Source organism: Helobdella robusta (genome assembly GCF_000326865.2).
Source record: "Helobdella robusta unplaced genomic scaffold HELROscaffold_12, whole genome shotgun sequence".
Classification (NCBI taxonomy): domain Eukaryota; kingdom Metazoa; phylum Annelida; class Clitellata; order Rhynchobdellida; family Glossiphoniidae; genus Helobdella; species Helobdella robusta.
In genome coordinates this window covers 4,306,862-4,328,430 of record NW_008703664.1, presented here as the reverse complement: position 1 = coordinate 4,328,430, position 21,569 = coordinate 4,306,862, and the positions used below count along the sequence as shown (strand labels likewise).

At 30.8% G+C, this 21,569-nt stretch overlaps 2 protein-coding genes across 2 annotated transcripts; both read right to left on the bottom strand.

Annotated features, from left to right (window-relative positions):
• Positions 1–116: 116 nt before the first annotated feature.
• On the bottom strand, positions 117–2,460 carry HELRODRAFT_168109 (hypothetical protein; the record flags this gene model as incomplete). Its single annotated transcript, XM_009013789.1, has 2 exons — positions 117–1,310; positions 1,369–2,460. The coding sequence occupies 2 exons, from the start codon at positions 2,458–2,460 to the stop codon at positions 117–119; spliced, it is 2,286 nt and encodes a 761-aa protein (XP_009012037.1).
• A 5,321-nt stretch (positions 2,461–7,781) lies between these two features.
• HELRODRAFT_190416 (hypothetical protein) lies at positions 7,782–18,012 on the bottom strand. The gene is made up of 7 exons (XM_009013788.1): positions 17,820–18,012; positions 14,047–14,124; positions 9,806–9,993; positions 8,828–8,923; positions 8,335–8,661; positions 8,198–8,291; positions 7,782–8,050 (listed from the first exon to the last, which is right to left on the bottom strand). Exons 1-7 carry the CDS (start codon positions 17,952–17,954, stop codon positions 7,868–7,870), a joined length of 1,101 nt encoding a protein of 366 aa, XP_009012036.1. The 5' UTR covers positions 17,955–18,012; the 3' UTR covers positions 7,782–7,867.
• Between the last annotated feature and the right edge of the window lie 3,557 nt (positions 18,013–21,569).

Below are 21,569 nucleotides of genomic sequence, written 5' to 3'. Positions count from 1 at the left end.
TAATTGAATTGTTGATGTTTTTTTGTTATTTCGTTTCGTTAAAGAATTGATGATTGACCATGTTTTCTTGCTGTCGCCATTGCTTTGTTGTAGAAGATTAAAATAATATTGTCTTTTCAACTGGCACTTGATCTTGTTGCATAATTTGCTGCATTGAGTGCTGTAAAGTTGTCTGACGATGTGTGCTTTAGATATTTTTTATATAACATTTTCTTCTTTTTTAACATTTGTTTAAATTCTTTAGTTATCCACGGTTTGTTTTTTGTTATCTTCTGAGCCTGTCTTTTAGAGGTCACTGAACAATAAGTTTTATAATGTAACCGAAAGATGTCGATGAAATTTTGGAAGGCCACATCTACATCATCGCAGCTCAGCACACTTGTCCAATCGGCATTACATAAACCTTCATTTAAATTATTCATTCTGTGTGTTGAATAAGAATATTTTGAAAATGTAACGTCAGCAACTGTCTTATTATTTATTTTTTGATTAGTGGAAGAAAAAAGTGGGATGTGGTCTGATAGGTCGCATAAAATGGTACCACATTGTATAATATTTTCTGGATGATTTGTAAACAAAATGTCTATAGTGGATTTTTTTGTATTACTGATTCTTGTAGGAACTGTGATCATGGATTTGAGGTAGTAACATGTCACAAGTTGGTTCAATTGAATTTTATTTATACTGCTAACTTCTGGCGATAAGTCAATATTTAGATCTCCCAAAAGATAAACAAATTTATTTTCATTACTAGTTATTTGTAAAACTTGTTCTAATTCTTTAAAATATTGTTTAATTTCGTATATTAGAGGTCGATAACTAACCATCACAATTGAATTTTTAGATTTAAAATTGTTAATGATCTCTATTGCAATCATTTCAAACTTTGGCGAGCCAATGGTATTTAAATCATCTCTTATTCGAAAGGTAGAATCATTCCAGACATAGAAACCAACTCCACCGTGTTTGTCACGACGATTTTTGCCTACATATCTATATTCATCCATGCCAACCAAACTTTCAGTACGTTCGTTTAACCAGCTTTCTGTTATCGCAACTACATTGAATTTGATGTGACTGTTTGACAAATAGCTTTCTAATTCATCGGTTTTGTTGACCAAACTTCTTATGTTCAAATGCATTAAGTTGAAAAACATACTACTATCAAAATCTTTATTTATTAATTTATATTCATCATTCAACGTCTCAAAATTGTCATACCTTTTACATGTAGTTTGCTTGGGGTTTAAATTGTCTTTTTCTTCATCATCACTGCTGTCATCATCATTATCAACATGTTGTTTATCCATCTTTTTTTGTTTGATCGACAATTGTTTCTGGTTTCTTATTGAATTGCCACTCGCGTACTATAACGTGCTGGGGCATTATGTCAGGGTCTTTCATTTTCTTAGAATCAGAGCTATCGATGCAAACTCTAAACGTACTGGATTCTTCTTCATCTGTTTTTTTATTCTCAGTTTGACTATTATTATTGTTATTGACGTCGGCTGTAGAAGCTGGTGCCATTTTATTGAGTTGTTTGAGTACGGGATAACAGGAAACAACATGGATACGATTGTCGGTTAGGTAGGCCATCACATAATTTCTGTGGCACTTGCTGACGTTGCTTAAACAGAACACAGATTTTTTCATTAAGATTTTATCTGCCTTCAGTTTGCAATCATTTGAAACTTTTTTACCGATTATTTTCATAGCTGTCTTTTTTCCAGTTTGTTTGTTGTTTGTTGGGTTGTTGCTGGTTTCTCCTGAGTTGTTTTGTTTCTCACAATTGTTGTTATTTTGACGTGATTTTTTTCCGTTTACAGTTGTGAACGGGGTACCGTAGTCTTCTGACTTTGCTATGTCTGACCACAGAGAACTACTGACATTTTTCTTTTGTCCCTCCTTGTTTGTCATTTCAGTACTGTAGTCACTTACAACATTAGAATTTAATTTATTTTTCAATGTATTAACTTCTGGTTTATTAATATCAGCAGTTTTAATAACGTTTTTTAATGAAATAATATCAGCTTTATTACTTTCAACAGTTTCAATAACTTTGTTAAATTGCACCTGTTGTTTGTGCAATATATCTTTTAATTCTAATTTGATAGTTTCAAAGTTCAATGTTAACAAATTTTCAGACTTCGGAACTTTATTTAAATTACAACTAACAAATAATGGACATTTGTCCCAACATTGGTTTTCTTTCAACTGTTTAATTAACGATATACATTCTAATATTTTTTCAGTTTTCATATTCCCGCGCGACTGCAATTTTTCACTTTTTTCAATTTTAAAATTATTTAATTCACTTTTTATCAACTTAATTGCATTTACAATATCCTCGTGAGTATAAAACACAGATATATTATTAATAAACGTTTCATTCTCAACTAAATTCCAATTATTTTCCAAATAATACAGGAACTCATTTATTACAAGCGACCTGGACGCCATTTTTTTACATACACAAAAACGACATTTTTAACGACATACACAAAATAAAAAAGCAAAAAAAAACTTTTCAAACGTTGTATCCAGATTTAATTGCATTCAATTTAGATTATTTTAAATAGCCTCCTAAAATTAAATTTTATAAAATGAAAAATTTTTTATTTAAAAGTTCTACAATGAGCAAAAATTTCTTTCATTAAAGTAAACGTGAACATGGAATTCTCATGGGTATTGGTAAATCCAAATTTTAAGAAATGGAAATTTTAGATAATAGGAAATCACTAAACCAAAATCAAGAATGAAAGACTAAAGACGAATCAGAAAAAATACCAGAAGAGCAACTGTTTTCATAACCGAATCGTTTAGAATGGTGGTTTTTTTCATAGAATAAATTTGGTCACTTGTGAAAGAATTGTAACTTTTAAAAAATCTTATTTGATTTTCCATCAAAGACATGTTCACTAGATGTTATTAATTTTAATGTTCTTTGTGATTGAATTTTCAGTCTCAGTTGTGATTAATATTGTTACCGTTCGAAAATATAACAGTATTATGATATGAATTATAGTAAGGTGCATGTTTGTATGTAATGTTTTTGTGAGTTTATGTGTATGTATTTATTTGACATTTTTCTTTTACATTTATAGTTAGAATCATCTCGAAATTAAAAAGCTGACTGAAATTTTTTCCTACTGGCACCTGGCATCAGTTAAAAGTAAATACAAATTTCACTTGTGATACAAAATGAAAATATTCAGTTCTGTCAAAAAGCAACGAAACTTGGGATGCATTTTTGACACCAAACTGACGATGAATGAGCATATAAAATCAATTGTGAAAGTTTGTTCATTTCAACTTCAAAAATTTTAATTCGAGTTAAAAAAAATCATTAAACAGATCAACATACTGTCTTTAATGCACGCTTTTGTTCATTCACGATTGGACTAAAGCAACAGTTTGTTTTATGGTTCACCGGACAGATCGATTACGATGCTTCAATCGGTGCAGAACAAAGCTGCTAAAATTGTTGCAGGTGGCGCTAAATTTGACCACGTCACTCCAATTCTGAGAGACCTACATTGGCTTACTGCCGACAAAAGGTTAATTTACAAGATCAGTATAGTAATGTAAGAAGTATTAAAAGTTTCAGGTAAAAATGAACGTTACGTGCTGACGCAATTTTGAGATCTGACTCCCGATGATTTTCCATTTATGAGTGCTGTTGCGGTTGCGCTTATGTTTGTTGAGAACACCGAACCAAGAAGAGCAGTGAGCGGGAGAAGAAAAGAATAGTATTAGTTTGGATAGGCTGGACGTGGACACGTGTTTCGTTCCTAACGAGGACTCATCAGCAGCCCAAATACCAGAAGAGTTATCGCTGTTTCTTATACAGCCCGCACAAATTACTTCTTAGCTCGTGGCGTTTTACATTCATTATTAGGATTGTTAGTTTTACTCGCTAGGATTTATCAATCCGACAGTGCTGTCTGATTCCACTTCGCTTTTTTTTTATAAGCTTATCCTCAGCGGTTGGGCGATTCACAAAGAAACATAACATAAACTGATAACTGAAGTGTGTATATGTTCGCACCAAAATAGTTTTTACCAGTTTACTTCTTGCTAACATTAAACTAAACCATAAAACTTTCGAAGTTTGTAAAAGAGTATTTATTATGATGTAACTATGTCTCTATTGATATGATAAAATCATGGATATAATATAGATATATATCCATGGATAGAATCGAATCAATCCAGCCATTTTACCATTCTTTCATTCTTACTCAAAAATTGTTAAGCGCTATTAAACTTCTTTCAGATCAGGTGTGAATATAATACAGGTGTATTATATACCGGTATATTAATACAGGTGTACCTCAATCAGTGAATAGACAGAAAGTCATAATGGTCGGTGTTAGCGTTTTAAGCCTTGAAATATTTATATTTTTAAATTTCGTTTCTTCAGGTGAGCATTTACGTTTTTAATGTAATTCGATCGTTGATCGCTTACTGTATTATTACATTATTTATTAATGTACTATTTTATATTGTTTTTTTTTATTTCATTATATTTTTTTATTGTTATACTTTTATTAATTTAACTTTTTATTTTATAAATATATTCAACATAATTGTTATGTTATGTTGTTTTAATATTAAGTATTTTTTTAATCATTAAAGATTATTATTATTAATTATAATTACAATAAATATTATTATTTCGTTTTAATACTGATTAATATTAAATTAAATAGATATAAAATTATAAATTTAATTATTTTCGCAACATTGGTATTAATTAATTTTATTTGTAAATAAATTTCAATTTTACTGATTGCTTGCTGTAGCAATGTATTATTACATTTCATTACTATGTGTGGCTACATTATATTATTTGATTGTTTTATTACAAATTACAGTATAATATATTTCTAAATAAAAGCTTTCAGAATACAATGTTATTTCTATACTACATGTATAACTTTGAATATCAATGTTATCTTATCACATTGTTACATTATATTATAAAAGCTGTTGGAATACAATGTTATCGTTGTGTTAGCAACCAACCTGGATGTGGGAAAGAGTTGAGCATAAGAACTCAGAGGTGGCAAACATGCAATTACGGTGAAGGGTCAGATGATGTTGGAGAAAACTTTTGTGTTAAAGTCATAGAACAAAGAGATTGTTAGTTTGTGGCTTGAGTGATTTTTTGCCTTTTATTATCAATTATTATTGTAATGTTCAATTAATTAATTAATGGCTCAATGGTTAAAGGCACCGCCTATCATATGCAATGTGTAATTTGTTATGAAATTAATAATGTGTAATGCAATTTCACATGTATTCATATACGCTGTGTGTGTGTTTGTCGTTGAAACCTCTTTTGTTTTTTTTGCTTTCTTCTTTATGAATGTTGCACAAGCGATGACACTAGTCAGATTTATTGATGAAAATCACAGCATGTTCCGCGTTAGTTAACTTCCTTTATTATTTTTCTTACGGTAGATCGTAAATCATTGGCAAGTTTCTTGAGTTTAAAACCAAAACATTGTTTGTTAAGATTTACAATAAAATAACTCAGAATTTTATTTCTGAAACAGCAAATATCGTAATTACAAGAGAATGTCTTTCCACGATGTTGTCAAGTACCAGACACAGAGAAAAAATTCCAACAGTAAGACGACACAATTATTGTCAATACGGCAGAAATAATGACCCGCTCAAACCCTATGATACAAAAACACAATTCTGTTTTTGCAACGACAGAGATGGATGCAATGCTGCCATGAGATATGGTTTTTCATACGATCTTCTAGTAGTAGTGACAGTATCTTATATATTTTTTAGTTCTTTTTTTTAATTTTTTTTTATAAATTGTTTTTATATTTTTTGAGTTTTATTTTAAAAAAATTTAAAAATTTAACCATAAATTTTTGTTGGGTGCGCAAAAAATTATCAAAGTTGGCGCTCTTTTTTACTTCTGTTTTTTTTCACATTTTGTTGTGGGGGCTGAAACAGTTTTTATAAATTCAATTGTCAATGTTGATAAATTTATTTTATAAACAAAATCATTTCAACTACAACAGCAAAAAATGAGTTTACATATTTTTTACGAAGTAATACTTATTTTAAAAAATGTTTTGGGGTGAAGATTCACTTTGCATCCCCTAGTAAAATTGAAGCTCTCAATTTTGATCATGTTGGATAAAAATGTGACCATTGATATATATATATATATATATATATATATATATATATATATATATATTATCCATGGATGTGACTGTTATATCAAACTTTTTTATTTTTAAAGTGCACCTTTCAAACGTTACTAGATTTTAAAAAATAATCAAACACTTTTTGTGTAAAATATTGAAAAAAATGTTGATTTATATATTCTCTACGCACAGACGATTTCATATTGATAAAATTACGCTGAAAGGATATGAAGTTTCTACCAAGAGAAAAGTGTCTTATTAAGCGTAATAACGTTAAATGTAAACTTGGTTTACCGATATCGTTATAAAATAACTTTTATTTCTGTAATTCGAATGCGTATAAACTGTAAAGTGAATTTTATGTGGTGTCTTGAGTAAATTTCACGCTTCGGATCAGATTCGCTGCTGGTGAAGTGGGCGGTTTCTTCGAGCTGGTAGTTTTGTTGCTTTTCCGACAAGATAATTGAGTGGGTAACTCAGTAACTTAAAGTTTGTAAAAAAAAGGTATAACTATATGTAAGAGAGCAGCGCACTGTTGGTTGTGTTCTGATTGTGGGCGTTTTACCCAATGAAAATAGAAAAATAAAAAAATTATATAGAGCTCTAATTTTGAGCGCAAGAATTTCGATTTAAACTGAAATTCTGTATAATCGCTTATTTCCGATTACAATTTATAAATGCATGTTTTGAAATGTCTGGCTTGATGTTTTTGCTTGGGGAACTTTGGGTGATTTGGTCAGGTTTGTTTGATACGTTACAATTTATAGTGAAAATTTCCTAGATTCTCTTTCAATGCTGTCTCTAAGCCTTCAATTGTTTATCAGGATTTGTTTGTGGTTTTATGTGAGCGAAGCTTTACAAAACTGAAACTGGTAAAAAACTACTTACGGTCCGCCATAAGGCAGTTATGGCTTTCTGGTCTGGCTCTATTATCGATTGAAAATGAGATTGTTGAAGATTTAGACTATTTCGATTCAATTAAATTTTATTATTTCCAAGAGCTGACGCAAGAAAACTTGCTTGTAAAGCCACACAAATTCAAAAATGAACGTGAAACTAAAATTAAACGACAGAAAAAGATGAAATTGGTTAGTTGAGAAACCACTATCAAAGTTCCAATATACCAACTTTGACGATGGTTAGAAATTGTCTAACAGTCGACGCTTCAGGTTCTTTGAAAGAACTTCTGCTTGTTTCAAGAATTGAGATCTTCCAAAAATATTGATTTTGTGCTTCCAAAGCGTGGTTCTTCCCGCTCTAAAAAAAGGAGATATTCGGTATCATTGTCACAAATTTTGAAAGCATTTCCTGATTTAAAAAAATTTTGCAGCATGAATCAACATATTTAAGGGAAATTTCTGAAGCACCATTTGTTCAACAACCTAGAGCAAGAGATTGAATATTATTCCGATGAAAGACATGAATTGCCTATTGGGGTCTTTTTTGCAATAGCTCTCCCTCTATAAAATTAAAGTTCTTTCTTAAAAATTGTGGATTTTTTGGTATCCGGCCTCCGGCTTTGGCCGAATTCACTATTCAGTGAATCTCTAATACGCATATATAATTTTAAATATTAAAAACATACCTTATACGCAAAAACTTCCAATAACAATATCAATTTATTAAATGTTTCCAAAACAAAATGTTTACAAATAAATTAATTAATGAAATATGTATAAATGAAACGATTAATTAGCGTTGATTGGCGGAGGCACTTGAGGAGCCAGCGATGTGAAAAATCCAACAATAAGTGATACAATTAACGAGAGGAGTCCTGGTTGTTGATTGGCTGGTTGTTGAAGGACATTGTTGGGCTGTGCATTCTGTCGCGCGTGGTCAACGGGGTTCATGTCTTCTCCATTATTTTCCATCTTATATAATAATTGAAAATTTAATATTAATTGAAAAATTATTTTCAATGAAATATTATAAATCTAAACATGACGTTTACAACATGAAATGGAAATTTAATAACCATTATTAATATTCTTAAATAATTTTATAAATATATAACAAACATTTTGATTGGCATTCTGTGCTAGATCAGCGTTTTGCTGCTGATTCATAGCGGGAGCTCTTCCTAATGGTATATCTAACAAACCTGTTTGATACCTGAAAGGAAAACAAAAATTGTTAAATTAATCTTAAACAAAACATAAAGCACCAAACTAACAATAGAAAGAGCACCGAAAGTAGTATGAACGTTAGGAACTTGGTTGGCGTAGAATAGAAATACAGGATGCACATGAGCATGGAAAATCTCAATATAACGTAAGCCCAATCCAACCAATCTCGGTTACGGCCGTCATCATCATCCTCCAACATCAGAGCTCCACCTTGAGCATTCATTCGCTGAACTTGTGCTTGCTGTCGGGCCGGGTTAGCAGGCTGTTGCACCTCATCGGCAGGATGGACATGTTGCGTTCCTTCAAAGTTTGCATGGGACTGCAATGAGTAATTAGGCTGGCAACTTCCTTGCACGCTAAAATAATAAATTTTAATTAATTAATATATGCTATATTAAAAAATTAATGCATTCAAAGGTACAGGTCATCCAACAGACATTTAAATTCACTTTACAAAAATTGATTACAAGAATTAACAACAGAAAAGTAAATATTAATTTTGAATACGCAAAGAAAACTAACTATTGGAAGCATTGGTTAATGTAATGAAGATATTGCTGTTGCATCCACATATGGCTTTGGTAGTGCCATTGATACATATTCATAAAACTTTCGAAGCTAAAAAAATTGAAACCAAATATGAAATCATAAAAATTAACATTACTTAAACAAAACAAAGATAGCTTTTACTAACTAAAAACAAGCTAGGATTTACAATTTCGTCTAACCTCTACTCTCAAGCCAGCTATCAAACTGTATTATATGTCTGCTTATTAATTACAATTCACTCTTCAATATTTTCCAGAAGCATCAACAACACACGCATGATGCATGTAAATACACATGAAACAATGCACCCACACATTTCATGTGATGGGTAGAGATCTCTTTGCAATGGAACATAGTCGCTGCAATATTAGTGCCAGGCGTTTTACCGTTACAACGGCACGCCGCCCATTATGTACATTGATAGACTAGAGTTCTAATCCAGACATATGATGAAAAGGGTAGCATCAAGTTTGATGCTACCCTTTTCAGCATTTTGCTCTCTATCCTTGGACAATTTCTTATCTATGTCTTCTCATCATATAACATCTACATTTCCACAAGTCTCTTATGATCTGTACTTTTTTCAATTAATCATCATCACCATCTCTCACTTCCATCACCATTCTATGTGACAAAAGGTTCTCAACTATCCTTGTCTATTCTATACTGTTCATTATTAAAAACCATCGTTCAAAGTAAGTACAAACTTCTGTATTGATTTGTTAAACTTTCAAAAAGATTTCCATTTAATTATCTAAAATCAGATACTTCCCAGCATTGGTCTAAGAACATTTGATAAGATGAAAATACATTATATATACCTTACACAACCTCAAAACTTGGAACCTCGCTTTATTTAAAATTTCCTAAACTAAAACACTTCTTTCTTTGCCTTTAAACCTATCAACACAACCAGTCAAATAAGAAGGAAATATACCAAAGATTACAAACTCATTAACGGCAGGCACAAATGAAGTAAATGGAGCAGAATCATTCTGGCCCTGATGATCAGCTGAACTGGTGGTGTTGTTTGCAGGTCTGTTTTTATGAACTTCATTACTGCAATTAGTTTCATGCATTGCCTTGTGAGATTCCTCAGGACTCATCATAACAGCATATACAATCTTGTCATTTGCTGACTAAAAACAAAAAATCTATTACTATTCAATATTTTGAGATGGTAATTAAAAAATTTCATTCAAGTTAAATGAAATATTCAAATTAAAATGAAATGATAATAAAATAGTTAAAATGTTGCTATTAAATTACCAAATTATTGAATTAAGGAAAAAAGTGTGATATAATTCAGATAATATGAGCACTAAATTAATAAAAAATTTGACTACTTGATGAAAAGTATTGAAAGGTGTTTGTTGGGGGAAAACAGTAAAAAGCTGAAAATTCAAAAACTGACAAGGTTAAAAATGAATGAAAAGGTCTTCCAATTATCAAGAGTATAAAATGTAAAAAAATCATAAAAAATTAACATAGAACCATTATAAGGGAATGTTAATAGAAAAAAAGTCTGGCATTGTTGTGCACATGTGGGAACTATGTAAGTAAAGACTAAAAAGCATACCAGAAAATCGAAAATTACAAAAAGTTAAAAAATGGATGATGATACAATTAAGAAGAGTTAAGTTGGAAGATATAATGATACAATCATTAAGTTGGAAGTTGAAATGATACAATCATGAAAAGCTGGAAGATGAATAGTGATATAATTAGTTATAGATGTATCCAATGATAGCAAAGAACGGGAGAATAACATGGTTATATTCAATTTGAAGGAATCTGAAAATGCTGGCAAGGATAGAGATGTTGTCATGTTTATTTTGATGTCAATGACAGAGAACAAACTTAATGATGCTGATATTCTGGTAATAACTCGTCAGGGACGTAGACGTGACGGAGTTTTGAGGCCTGTCATCATCAAATTCAGTAATGCTGTATCGAAAATGTTGACGCTGAAGACATCCTTCAGAATTAAGTTGCTTGAAGGTGACTTAAAAAACATTAGGGTAAGTCATGACCTAAGCCCTGAACAGCGTGTTGAATTGAAATCGCTGTTGGATAAAGCCAAGTCTAAAAATGTTGAAGATAATGATTTTTTATACAGGGTCAGAGGCCCTATCGGACGGTGGAAAATAATCAAGTTTCCCAAAGTAGTCACTGTTCAATAATTAAAATGGGTTTGTATAATATGAGGTCTATTGTTAATAAGCTTGGTGTCGTTTATGATTTACTGTCTGATGATCTTGATTTCTTTGTTGTTGTTGAGTCCTGGCACGGTTCTTTAGATCATAATATAATCCAGTTAGCTATGCCGCCTAATTATGTTTATGTTGATCGTTTGAGGCCAAATGATCCCTATCATGGTGGCATTATTGTCTTTCTTAAGTGTTCTTTTGGTTTTAGGAAAATTGAGCTTCCTGTTGTTCAAACATNTGAGGCACTGGCCATTGTTTTTTCATTGAGAAATTCTAAAGTAATTCTGTTGTCCATTTATCGTCCTGGGCCTGAATCTGTCTCTGCGTTGTTCTTTAGTGAATTTACTACAATTATGGAGTATATTTCTGTGTGTGCTGATTTGTTGTTGATAGTAGGTGATTTCAATATACATGTTGAAAGATTGAATGACAGGAATACAGTTTCTTTGTTGGATATTTTTGAATCGTTTCATGTTTGTAATTGTGTTGTTGGTCCTACCCATTCATCTGGTGGTACACTTGATCTTGTTGTTTCGTCTGCTGATTTTCCTTCTTGTGATTGCACAGTTTTTCCTAGTAATGTCCATTCTGACCACAGTTTTATCAGAGTTGATTTTCCGTTTGTTCATCGTCGGACGAGGATTGTTAAACGATTGGTGCGATCATGGAATAGGACTGATAGTAAATTATTTGCCCGTCTTGTTTCCCAGTCTTTTGTTGGTGGTCTTTTTACTGATGGTGATCCAGAGATTGTTTATTCAAAATTCATGTCTAGTATGCAGTCAATAATTGATGTTGTTGCCCCGTTGCATTATGTTAAAACCAATAGCTCCCATAATTCTCCTTGGTTTGATGATCAGTGCAGAATATGCAAAAGATTGTGTCGTAAACTTGAACGTGTTTATCGTCATATCCCGAGTGAGGCTAATAAAATTGCTTGGAGAAATGCACTAATGAACAAAAGTTCTCTTTTCTCGGACAAAAGGAATTTGTATTGGAAAAATTTGATACAGATGAATAAGTCCAGGCCTAAATTATTGTGGAACATGGTGAGTAAATTGTTTGGTAAATTCTCGGATAGCCATAGTTTGAGTGAATCAATTAATTTTACGCCATCTGATTTTGCTTCTTTTTTCAAGGATAAGATTAAGAGGGTGATGGACTTAACAGCTTCCTCGATTGCACCAGTCTTTTCTCATTGTAGGTTTCGGTCTGATGAGTTGTTCTCTGCGTTTTCTTTGTGCTCGGGTGACGAAATTAAAAAAATTGTTTTAGGATCTCCAACAAAATCCTTTTCAAATGATTTTATTCCGACTCAAGTTTTTAAATCATATATCGACTTGTTTATTCCATTCTTGACATTTTTTGTTAACTTGTGCTTAAGAACTGGTTGTTTTCCTAATCCTCTGAAACACGCTGTTGTAACTCCTATATTAAAAAAGTCATCCCTTGATAAAAGTGATATTTCTAATTTCCGTCCAATATCCAATCTGTTGTTTTTGTCTAAGGTTCTTGAACGTATTGTTTTGGGGCAATTCTTAAGTCATCTGAATAGACATAATTTGATGCCTGTTCACCAATCGGGCTATAGGCAGAACCATTCAACTGAGACGGTTTTAATTGATGTTACGTCTACATTATTTGCAGCTATGAATCAACACAAAGTTTCATTGTTGGCTTTATTGGACATGAGTGCTGCCTTTGATTGCGTTGATCACACCTTGTTGATTGATAAATTGAAATACTTTTTTGGTGTCTCTCATGTAGTAGCCTCATGGTTTGAATCATACTTGATTGGAAGGACTCAGCAAGTTTTCTTTAACAACGGGTTGTCAGATGTTGAGATAGTCACGTCTGGAGTTCCTCAGGGCTCAGTCCTTGGGCCTTTGTTGTTTTTACTTTATACGGCTGATATGTTCCCAATTATTGAGGAATTTAATTTCAAGTATCATGCGTTTGCTGACGATGTGCAAATAATTGTTCCGATTGCATGTAATACAACGTTTGAAGATGAAGTTGATAGATTTGTATGTTGCATCGAAAAACTCAATGGGTGGATGATAGATAACAGATTGAAGATGAATGAAGGTAAAACTCAACTACTTTTGATTGGTACCTGGCAACAGCTGAAGAAAATTGATGTTAAGTCCATCAACATATCTGGGTCGGATGTTAATTTTTGTTTCTCCGTTGGTGACTTGGGGATCGTATTGGATTAAAATATGTCAATGAATTTTCATGCCAAAAAGCTTAGTAAAGAGTGCTCATTTCAGCTTAGAAGGCTTAATCAAGTTAAAAACTCATTAGATAATAACACATTGAAATGTTTGGTTCATGCATTTGTTCATTCAAAGTTGGACTACTGTAACAGTGTTTTCTATGGAGTATCACACAGTACATTGTCTTCTCTACAGTCAATTCAGAACAGAGCGGCCAGGATTGTTAGTGGCCGTTTGAAGTTTGATCACATTAGTCAAACGCTGTTGGATCTTCATTGGCTTAATGTTAGGAAAAGAATCTTATACAAAATTTCCATCATGGTGTTCAAATGCCTGGAATGGTCTCAGTCCAAGTTACCTGTCTGAAATGATAATACGTAGAGTTAGATCTCATCCGTCAATCAAGTTGCGTTTAGATGATCAAGATTTATTGATGGTGCCGAAAACAAAGTTGGCTGTTGCTGATAGAAGTTTTGCAGTTGCTGGTCCTTCGATCTGGAATAATTTGCCCTATCACCTGCGTCGGCCGGGATTGACTCTTCAACAGTTTCGCAAGGAATTGAAAACTCATATCTTCTTGGATTGATTCGCACAAATCATGGAGCGCCTTTGGGTGACTATAAAAGACGCTCTACAAGTTCTCTAATAATAATAATAATAATAATAATAATAATAATAATAATAATAATTATAATAATAATTATAAAAAGTTGGAAGGTGAATGTGGTGATACAAATACAACAGGAAACTAAAAAAAAATTACATTAACAAATATGGATCCAACAATTTCTTCATCTGAAAGCAATTTTCTACAGTGTATTAATTTTAAACTGTCAGCTCTCTGAAATAAATTTTAAATAAATTATAAGCATTAATAATTAAAAATTATTTCCATGCAAGAACATTTATGTAATTGCTCTTTATGATTGTCTGAAAATATTGTAGAAGCACTAAGCATAGATTAAATTATTTTACTAACAGTTTGTCATTTTATATGTAATAAAGCAATTGATAAAAGAATCAGTCAAATTAATTTTTACATAGATTATGTTCCTGCTAAAATCCCGATATTTTGCTTATAGCAGTTGTGAATCAATGTAAGTTTTATTTGTGACTTATAAAGTTATGGGTTTTGTTCAAAAAACCTTTTTATTAAAATTCCCATAAAATTTTTTTAATGAAATCACCAAATTGTGATTATTTATAATACTGGCAACATAAAATGATTCATTTGTGTACAATTATATTTTATTTAAACTTACCACGACAAATGAAACAAATATTTTATGTTTATGATGCAGACATATTTTTGGTTTACTTTATTATATAATGTAATTGTAGAGCAATAAAATAAACGCCGAACCTAGCGACACGGCGGCCGTTTCCGAACGTTAAAAAATTATAGAAACGGCGGCCGTTTCCGAACGTTAAAAAATTATAGAAACGGCGGCCGTTTCCGAATGTTAAAAAATTATAGAAAGGGCGGCCGTTTTCAAATGTTAAAAAATTATAGAAATGGCGGCCATTTTTAAATGTTAAAAAGTTTTATAGACACGGCGGCCTTACGCAAAAAATTGTGGTCACGGCGGCCGTTTTTCAATAAAGTTCGCTCACCTTACGTGGAGGTACATGGTATGCTCCAAAAATCATCTAATTAAATTGCATTTTTTAATCATAAATAAATGAATGTTTTCTATAAATATTCGCTTCTAGTGAATCTAATTGATTTTGAATGTTTTTTTATGTGTTATAATTACAGGTTGCTTTTTTTACAGATTACATATTTATTATATTATATCTGTACTGCTTATTTGTTTTAATTATAATTTCTAAATTTTTTTATAGCACATTTAAGAAAATACATAAATTGTTAGAAATGTCACTTATCCGATTAATTTTAAATACAACTTTGAATTGCCGGATGAGTTTTTAAACTTTCAAAACGTATTAGGCGAATTGTATTTATTTAACATTGAAAGGAATTACGACGACAAAATACTAATATATACACTAATCTACAATATATCCAATAATATACAGTCATACATAAAATGTTTTATTATATTGTTCAGCTATTATTTCCTGCATGCTTTACAAAACCATTCTTTTCTACTTGGAGGCCTTTTGATGCCTGCACAAGAAAAGTGGAACCACTTGAGATAGGAATCACAGGAAACACTTCGAACATCCCTAAGATCATTGCTACAGGTTCCACACATCCATTCTTCATTGCAACATTTATTAATCATTTCTTTCAAAACGTTTAGATCTAAAAAATCTTTCAATAAATATAGACATTCTTGTACTTGTCCATCTAAGAACTGACTTGGTACTGATTGAATATTGCTAATATTATAATCTTGTCCACTACCAAATAACCATTGTAACATCAGTTTTTGCTTTTCTCTTGTTGGCTTCGAAGCAAAAGATATAGATTTGCAATGTTTTGAAGGCATGCCTAAACAGGTTAGTGTTGCTCCTTTTGGTCGACCTCTTGATTTAAAAGCTCGGGGAAAAAGAAGCTCTGAACATGGCAATGATGATGATTCTGTTGCTCCTTGTATTTTTTGAAAAATTGATAAGACCTTATCAACTTGGTTTTTCGATTTGTTTTTTTCTCTCATTGACGTTTTTATGTTTTGGACATCAGCACTTGTCACAACTTTTCCAGATACCTGCGAAAGATACTCTTTCACCTTAGTGGGATTGGCTCCCATACCGATCATCAACTCAGCTTGTTGTTTCTCTTCCTGGCATAATTTTCTTTGCTGGGATGTGTGTTGAAAAGTCTCTGGAACTATTACATGATTATCATTTATGATTGATCTTACAACTAATTTATCACCATTCTTATTTGCTCCAAGAACTATTTTTGCTGGAAAATCACGTTTGATGGTACTGAAAAATAAATTATAACATTTACCATTACTTATATGAAAAAAAAAATTCAAAAATGAAAATACTTTTGATTAGGCCTTTTACCCGATCCTTTGCTTTTATAAGAGCCATAGTGTTGACAACCCAGCTTAATTTAGGAATACATCAGATCATCACTGAAGTATAAATAAAGGTAAGATTGTAAATAAAATATATATGATATAATTATAATAATAATATGATCTAATAATAATCTTTCACAAAACATGAGAGGTTAGATACTATAAATAAGCAATGAGTACAGTGTGGTCATAATCTTTTTTAGTTCCTTATCCTGTAATTATTTACCAACAATTTGTCATTACTTGGTTTCAACAAACTAAACAAAACCTTTGTGCCAAAAACTACAACTCAGCACTACACAAAAAGCATTAGATTTTTTACAATTATAAGCACACACGTGGCATATGGCAGTTTTACTCAAACTGATTTTCATTGTGTAATAGATAATACAATTAGTGCTAATTTAGTGACAAAGATATGTTGTGATAAAAAAGTGTGCTAATTACAAAATCAACCAGTTACGAATTATGACAATTTTTAACAAAATTATTAAAATAATTATCATAAGTAATCATAAATTGCTCACCTGAATGTTTTATTGGGTTGCTTCTTTCGTGCTCTTTCCACCGTTGTTGAATCAGCAACAGTATAATTAACAAATGATTCTTTTTCATATTCAGATAATTTTTTCTTAAAATCTATAAAACTAACAAATTCTTCTCCTTCAACAAGCGACATAATAAACAAAGTAACAAAAAAATTTGCATCAAAATTACTAAATTACTAAAACACTTAAAAATCTCAACACGGAGCACGAGGAGCAACAATGGAGAACGAAAACCAAAGATACTCTATATATTGCGTCACAAAATTACGTAGTAAAAGTTGGTTACGAAGCGTATGTTTAAAAAACTTATGTTAAAAAAATAAATTTGTCACTATATCTAAAGAAAATATAAATATGAAATAAATATATTTTGATTTTTCTTGCCATTTTTCAAATTTTTAGCAGGCTAAAAATTTATATAACCGGTCGCCGTGTCTGTAATATTTTTATGTTCAGAAACGGCGGCTGGGTCTATAGTTACTGTGTAAAATAAAAGTAACAGAGAAAGTGAATTGATTCATTAGTTTTGTACCTTAGTGTCTTTTATTTTATTATACTTCCACTCTAAATTAAATTTAGATTTAAATTAATTACAAGTGTGAAAAATATTAAAAGTTCTGTTTCCATCCTTAAACTTTTGTTTAATTTTATAACATTTAATAATATAAAATACTTCTCTATATTTATGATTTTATTTATAATTATAAAAAACAGAATAAATATTATTAATTATATTATGATTATAAATATATTATAATTAAATGTGAAATACAAAACTAAATAAATTAAAAATTTTTTAAAATCAAGAAGAGTTGACACTGACAGCCTCTTACATTTTTTAATCTTTTTACTTAAAAACGACTTGATTTTTTAAAGTTTAAGACAAGTTCAATTTAAAGTGCAAAACTAAATTTTATAATTAAAATAAAATTAAATAAAATTTTAAATATTAAAATTAAATTTAAAAGTTAAATAAAAAAACTACCAACTGAAACATTTTTCAAGAGATTGGTAGCAACGTGGCGCTTCAATTTTTCTACGGTCCACGAGGAGGAGCAGTTGATAATTTCTTCTTTAAATTTTAAATTAGGAGATCTCAAGACAATGGGAACGACCGACTCCATAGTTAGTTTTGTTTTAATCTCCACGAAACAATCCAAAACAACCAGCTTGGTGAAGTTGGCAACGCTAAATAACAGCAGCCTCAAATGATAGCAATCTGACGACAAATTAACACGTAAATATATTGACTCATCACAGTTAGTCTAGCGCTTTACACTTCATCTTATCTTGTTTTAGACTTAGATGTATATTAAAATTAGATTAGATTAGGTTCTAGATGGAGAGTAAACTATTTAAAACACACCAAGGATAGACCGATTATACCACCCACTTACAATAATAGATTGAGATATATGACACTACCATTGAATTACACACAGAGTAGTTAGTGGCTCTACTCCTAGGAGTGGAAAGTTTGTCATTACGCTTTACCGTGGATGTGGCAGGGCAGGCATATAACATCCAGAGGTTCCCTCCGCTCATTATATAAAATGTATATCGTTAATCTGCTCAGCTCTAACTTTTTGCAAATTTTTCAGTAAAAAATTTGTTAGTGCAGTACCAATATAAAATACCTAAATGCATATTGTTGTAACGAAAACTTGAAACCTTAAAAATTTGGGCTTACTTTATTGCCATACTCTTGTGTTTTCCCAGTTATATATTTCAGTTTTTAATTTCTTTTATCTTTTTTCCAAATATCTCAAAAACGCAATATGACCTCATCACAATAAAATAAAACATTCATCCCTAGGCCTTCGCAATCTATCACCAGTTCTATCACTAAATAGCTAGCTGCACACTTAACAAAATTTCTCTTTTCACAAAGATGGTTCATTTGTACTTTTATTGATTATTTCCCTCTGAATCATTTTTCTTCTCCTCTCCTCCAATAATGCCCAATAATTTTATTTTTTCTGATTTTTCAGTAGATTTATTTTATTATTTGCAATATTATTTTAACAATTTAATTTTTTTGTTTATTATTTTTAGTTTAATCCAGGTCTCCTCTGCACAATCAACGTAAAATTTTCAACTTTTAAAGATAGATTGAAAAAAAACTATTATATATTTTTATTTTTAATTATCCACCCATTTATGTTCTTTTATGTTATTAAAATATTAATCTTAATTTATTGGATTAATTATTTCACTCATCTTTTTAATTTTGTAATGTCATACCTTAGATTTAATTTCAATGTCATTTCATTATTTCTGATTTGTTTCATTTGATTTAGTTGAGGTGTGTTTAGTTAATAAAACTCGCTACATCGTTACAACACGCCTTTCCTTATTTTATTACTAAGAGTTTTATTGCAACAATCGGCGATCCCTGCTTAGAAGAATAAAGGATAAAAAATGTGACGAACTCATCAAAACTGACGCAAATGACTTCGAAAGAAAGAAACAGGTGCATGATGCCGCTGCGACTCCTCGCTTTTAGCACCAAGTTCTCAGAGGCGTGGTTTACATACTTAGAATTTAAATTTTGTTATTAGTAATAGCACATCGCTAATTTTTTCTTGCTTCTCTGGCAAGTTTTTTATGCTCAGCTCCACTGATTTGTTTTTGTCGTTCATGATTTGGAAACTGAAAACGACGCTATTCAAAAAGTACGAAAAATTCTGCTTTCCAAACACTGATAAAAGATACCACTGTGACATCAATAGCTAAATTCATTAAAAAAATAAAGAACTTTTGCTTCCTATGAACACACGCAGACAACAGATAAATTTTGTAATCATTCCATGGTCATTAAAGACACTATAAATTATTGATACTAAATTCAAAATGCATGCAAAAAATCAAGCTGTAAAAAATATTTTTTGATTCCGACTTACAAAAAACGTTTAAACTTGAAAGAAGTGAAAGGGTTTCATCTACCTTTAAATGAACAAAGAGAGAAAGACAAATTGTTGATAATAGAAAAAAAACTTACATCTATTATTATTCATATAGTTATTGTTTGTGGAAGACAAGATTGGCCATTAACTGGTCATAATGGTTCATCAACCTATAACATTAATGATAGCCATATAAAACAAGAAGGAAATTTCAGAGCTCTATTACGTTGTAGAGTAAATGCTGCAGACAAAAAATATTGGAGAACCATTTGGTAACATCTAGTAAAAATTCTACATATACTAGTCCAGATATATAAAATTAAATTACCAGCAGTAACACAGTTATATTAAAAAATTTGTTAGACAAATAAAAAATGCAAAATGCTTTGCAGTTTTGGCAGATGAAACTGGTATCAGTTTGATTGAGCAGCTTTCTATATACAAAAATACTTTGGTGGCATTATTAAAAATAAAAAATTATTACAAACTACTTCGGTTATTGGTACAACATTTTAAAATTCTCCATAACTATTGGGGTCAAGTCTCTGATGCAAATCTTTACAATAAAGACTTTATTCCATTCAAAACAAGTATGGAAAAAATTCACAGTTAATATTGCTAGTTCAATTTTTAATAGAGTATTGTTATCTATAGGCCTTTGATAAAGTTTTAAGTGCTAGTTTTAGTAAAAATATTATTAAATTGATGATAACAGCAAACGCATAGGAGCTTTCATACGTGAAATTATATTAATATATAGGTACATAGGACATACATGTATGTACATTACGCGTATATCAACGCATACACATTCTTGCTTACATACTGATACCTAACAATTTTTTGAAGTACATACGCCGAGTTACTATTCCAAGTTCATGTAGTATACGCAGCAAATTATATCATCGAAAAAAAAAGTGAACATACAAAAGTACTTATTATACGCTGGTTTCATATGCCAAGCATGCTAAGCGTGTGTGCGTATATTTTTGTTTCTAATGGTTGTACGCTTGCCCGGTGGTTCATAGGCGCGACGCATGTATGATTTCAAGCAACGCCTAGCGTATGAGCCGTGTTGTTGTTCTACGTCTGTAAGGAAATATTTCCAGTGTGACCAAAGTGTACAATTTTAATTTTGTCATTTCAATGATCTTTTTGGGATTATTTCTGACTATAAATTTCATGAAATTTCGTAAGTTAACATTTTAAAATATTTTTTTACAACCTTTAAAATATAATTTATAAAGCAACAAATACTTTTGAACATGGGCATGCTTTTTAATTATTATTTTATTTTTGTTGCTTACCAATGTATACTTCCGAAAACATATATTGGATGCTGCCAATAGTTACGATGAAGCGTGCAACAAATATTGTAACTTTCTTGGTAAAATTCGACTGAAATTTTGCACAACGATGATGTTAATATTCGTGACTTAACAATGGTTGTTGTTGGCATTGTAAAATTAGAGGCAAATAACATTTTATATTTTATTCTTATGATAACAACTACAGGCAAAAAAATAAATCGCTATGTCCAACTCTCCAAAAATTATATATAATTACATGATATGATATATATATATTATAATTATATATATATATATATCACCTAAATATACACAAGTAAACAGATGTATATATAGATATACATATATATATATATATATATATATATATATATATATATATATAGACAATTAACACTTTCAAAAGTTAAAACTAAAAATAAAACTCAGAGTGTTTTAAATAAAAGAACTCGAACATGATGCCAGAAATAACGACTTCAGGCTAAAACCAACGACCATCTTATCATCAGATTTGTTATTTAGC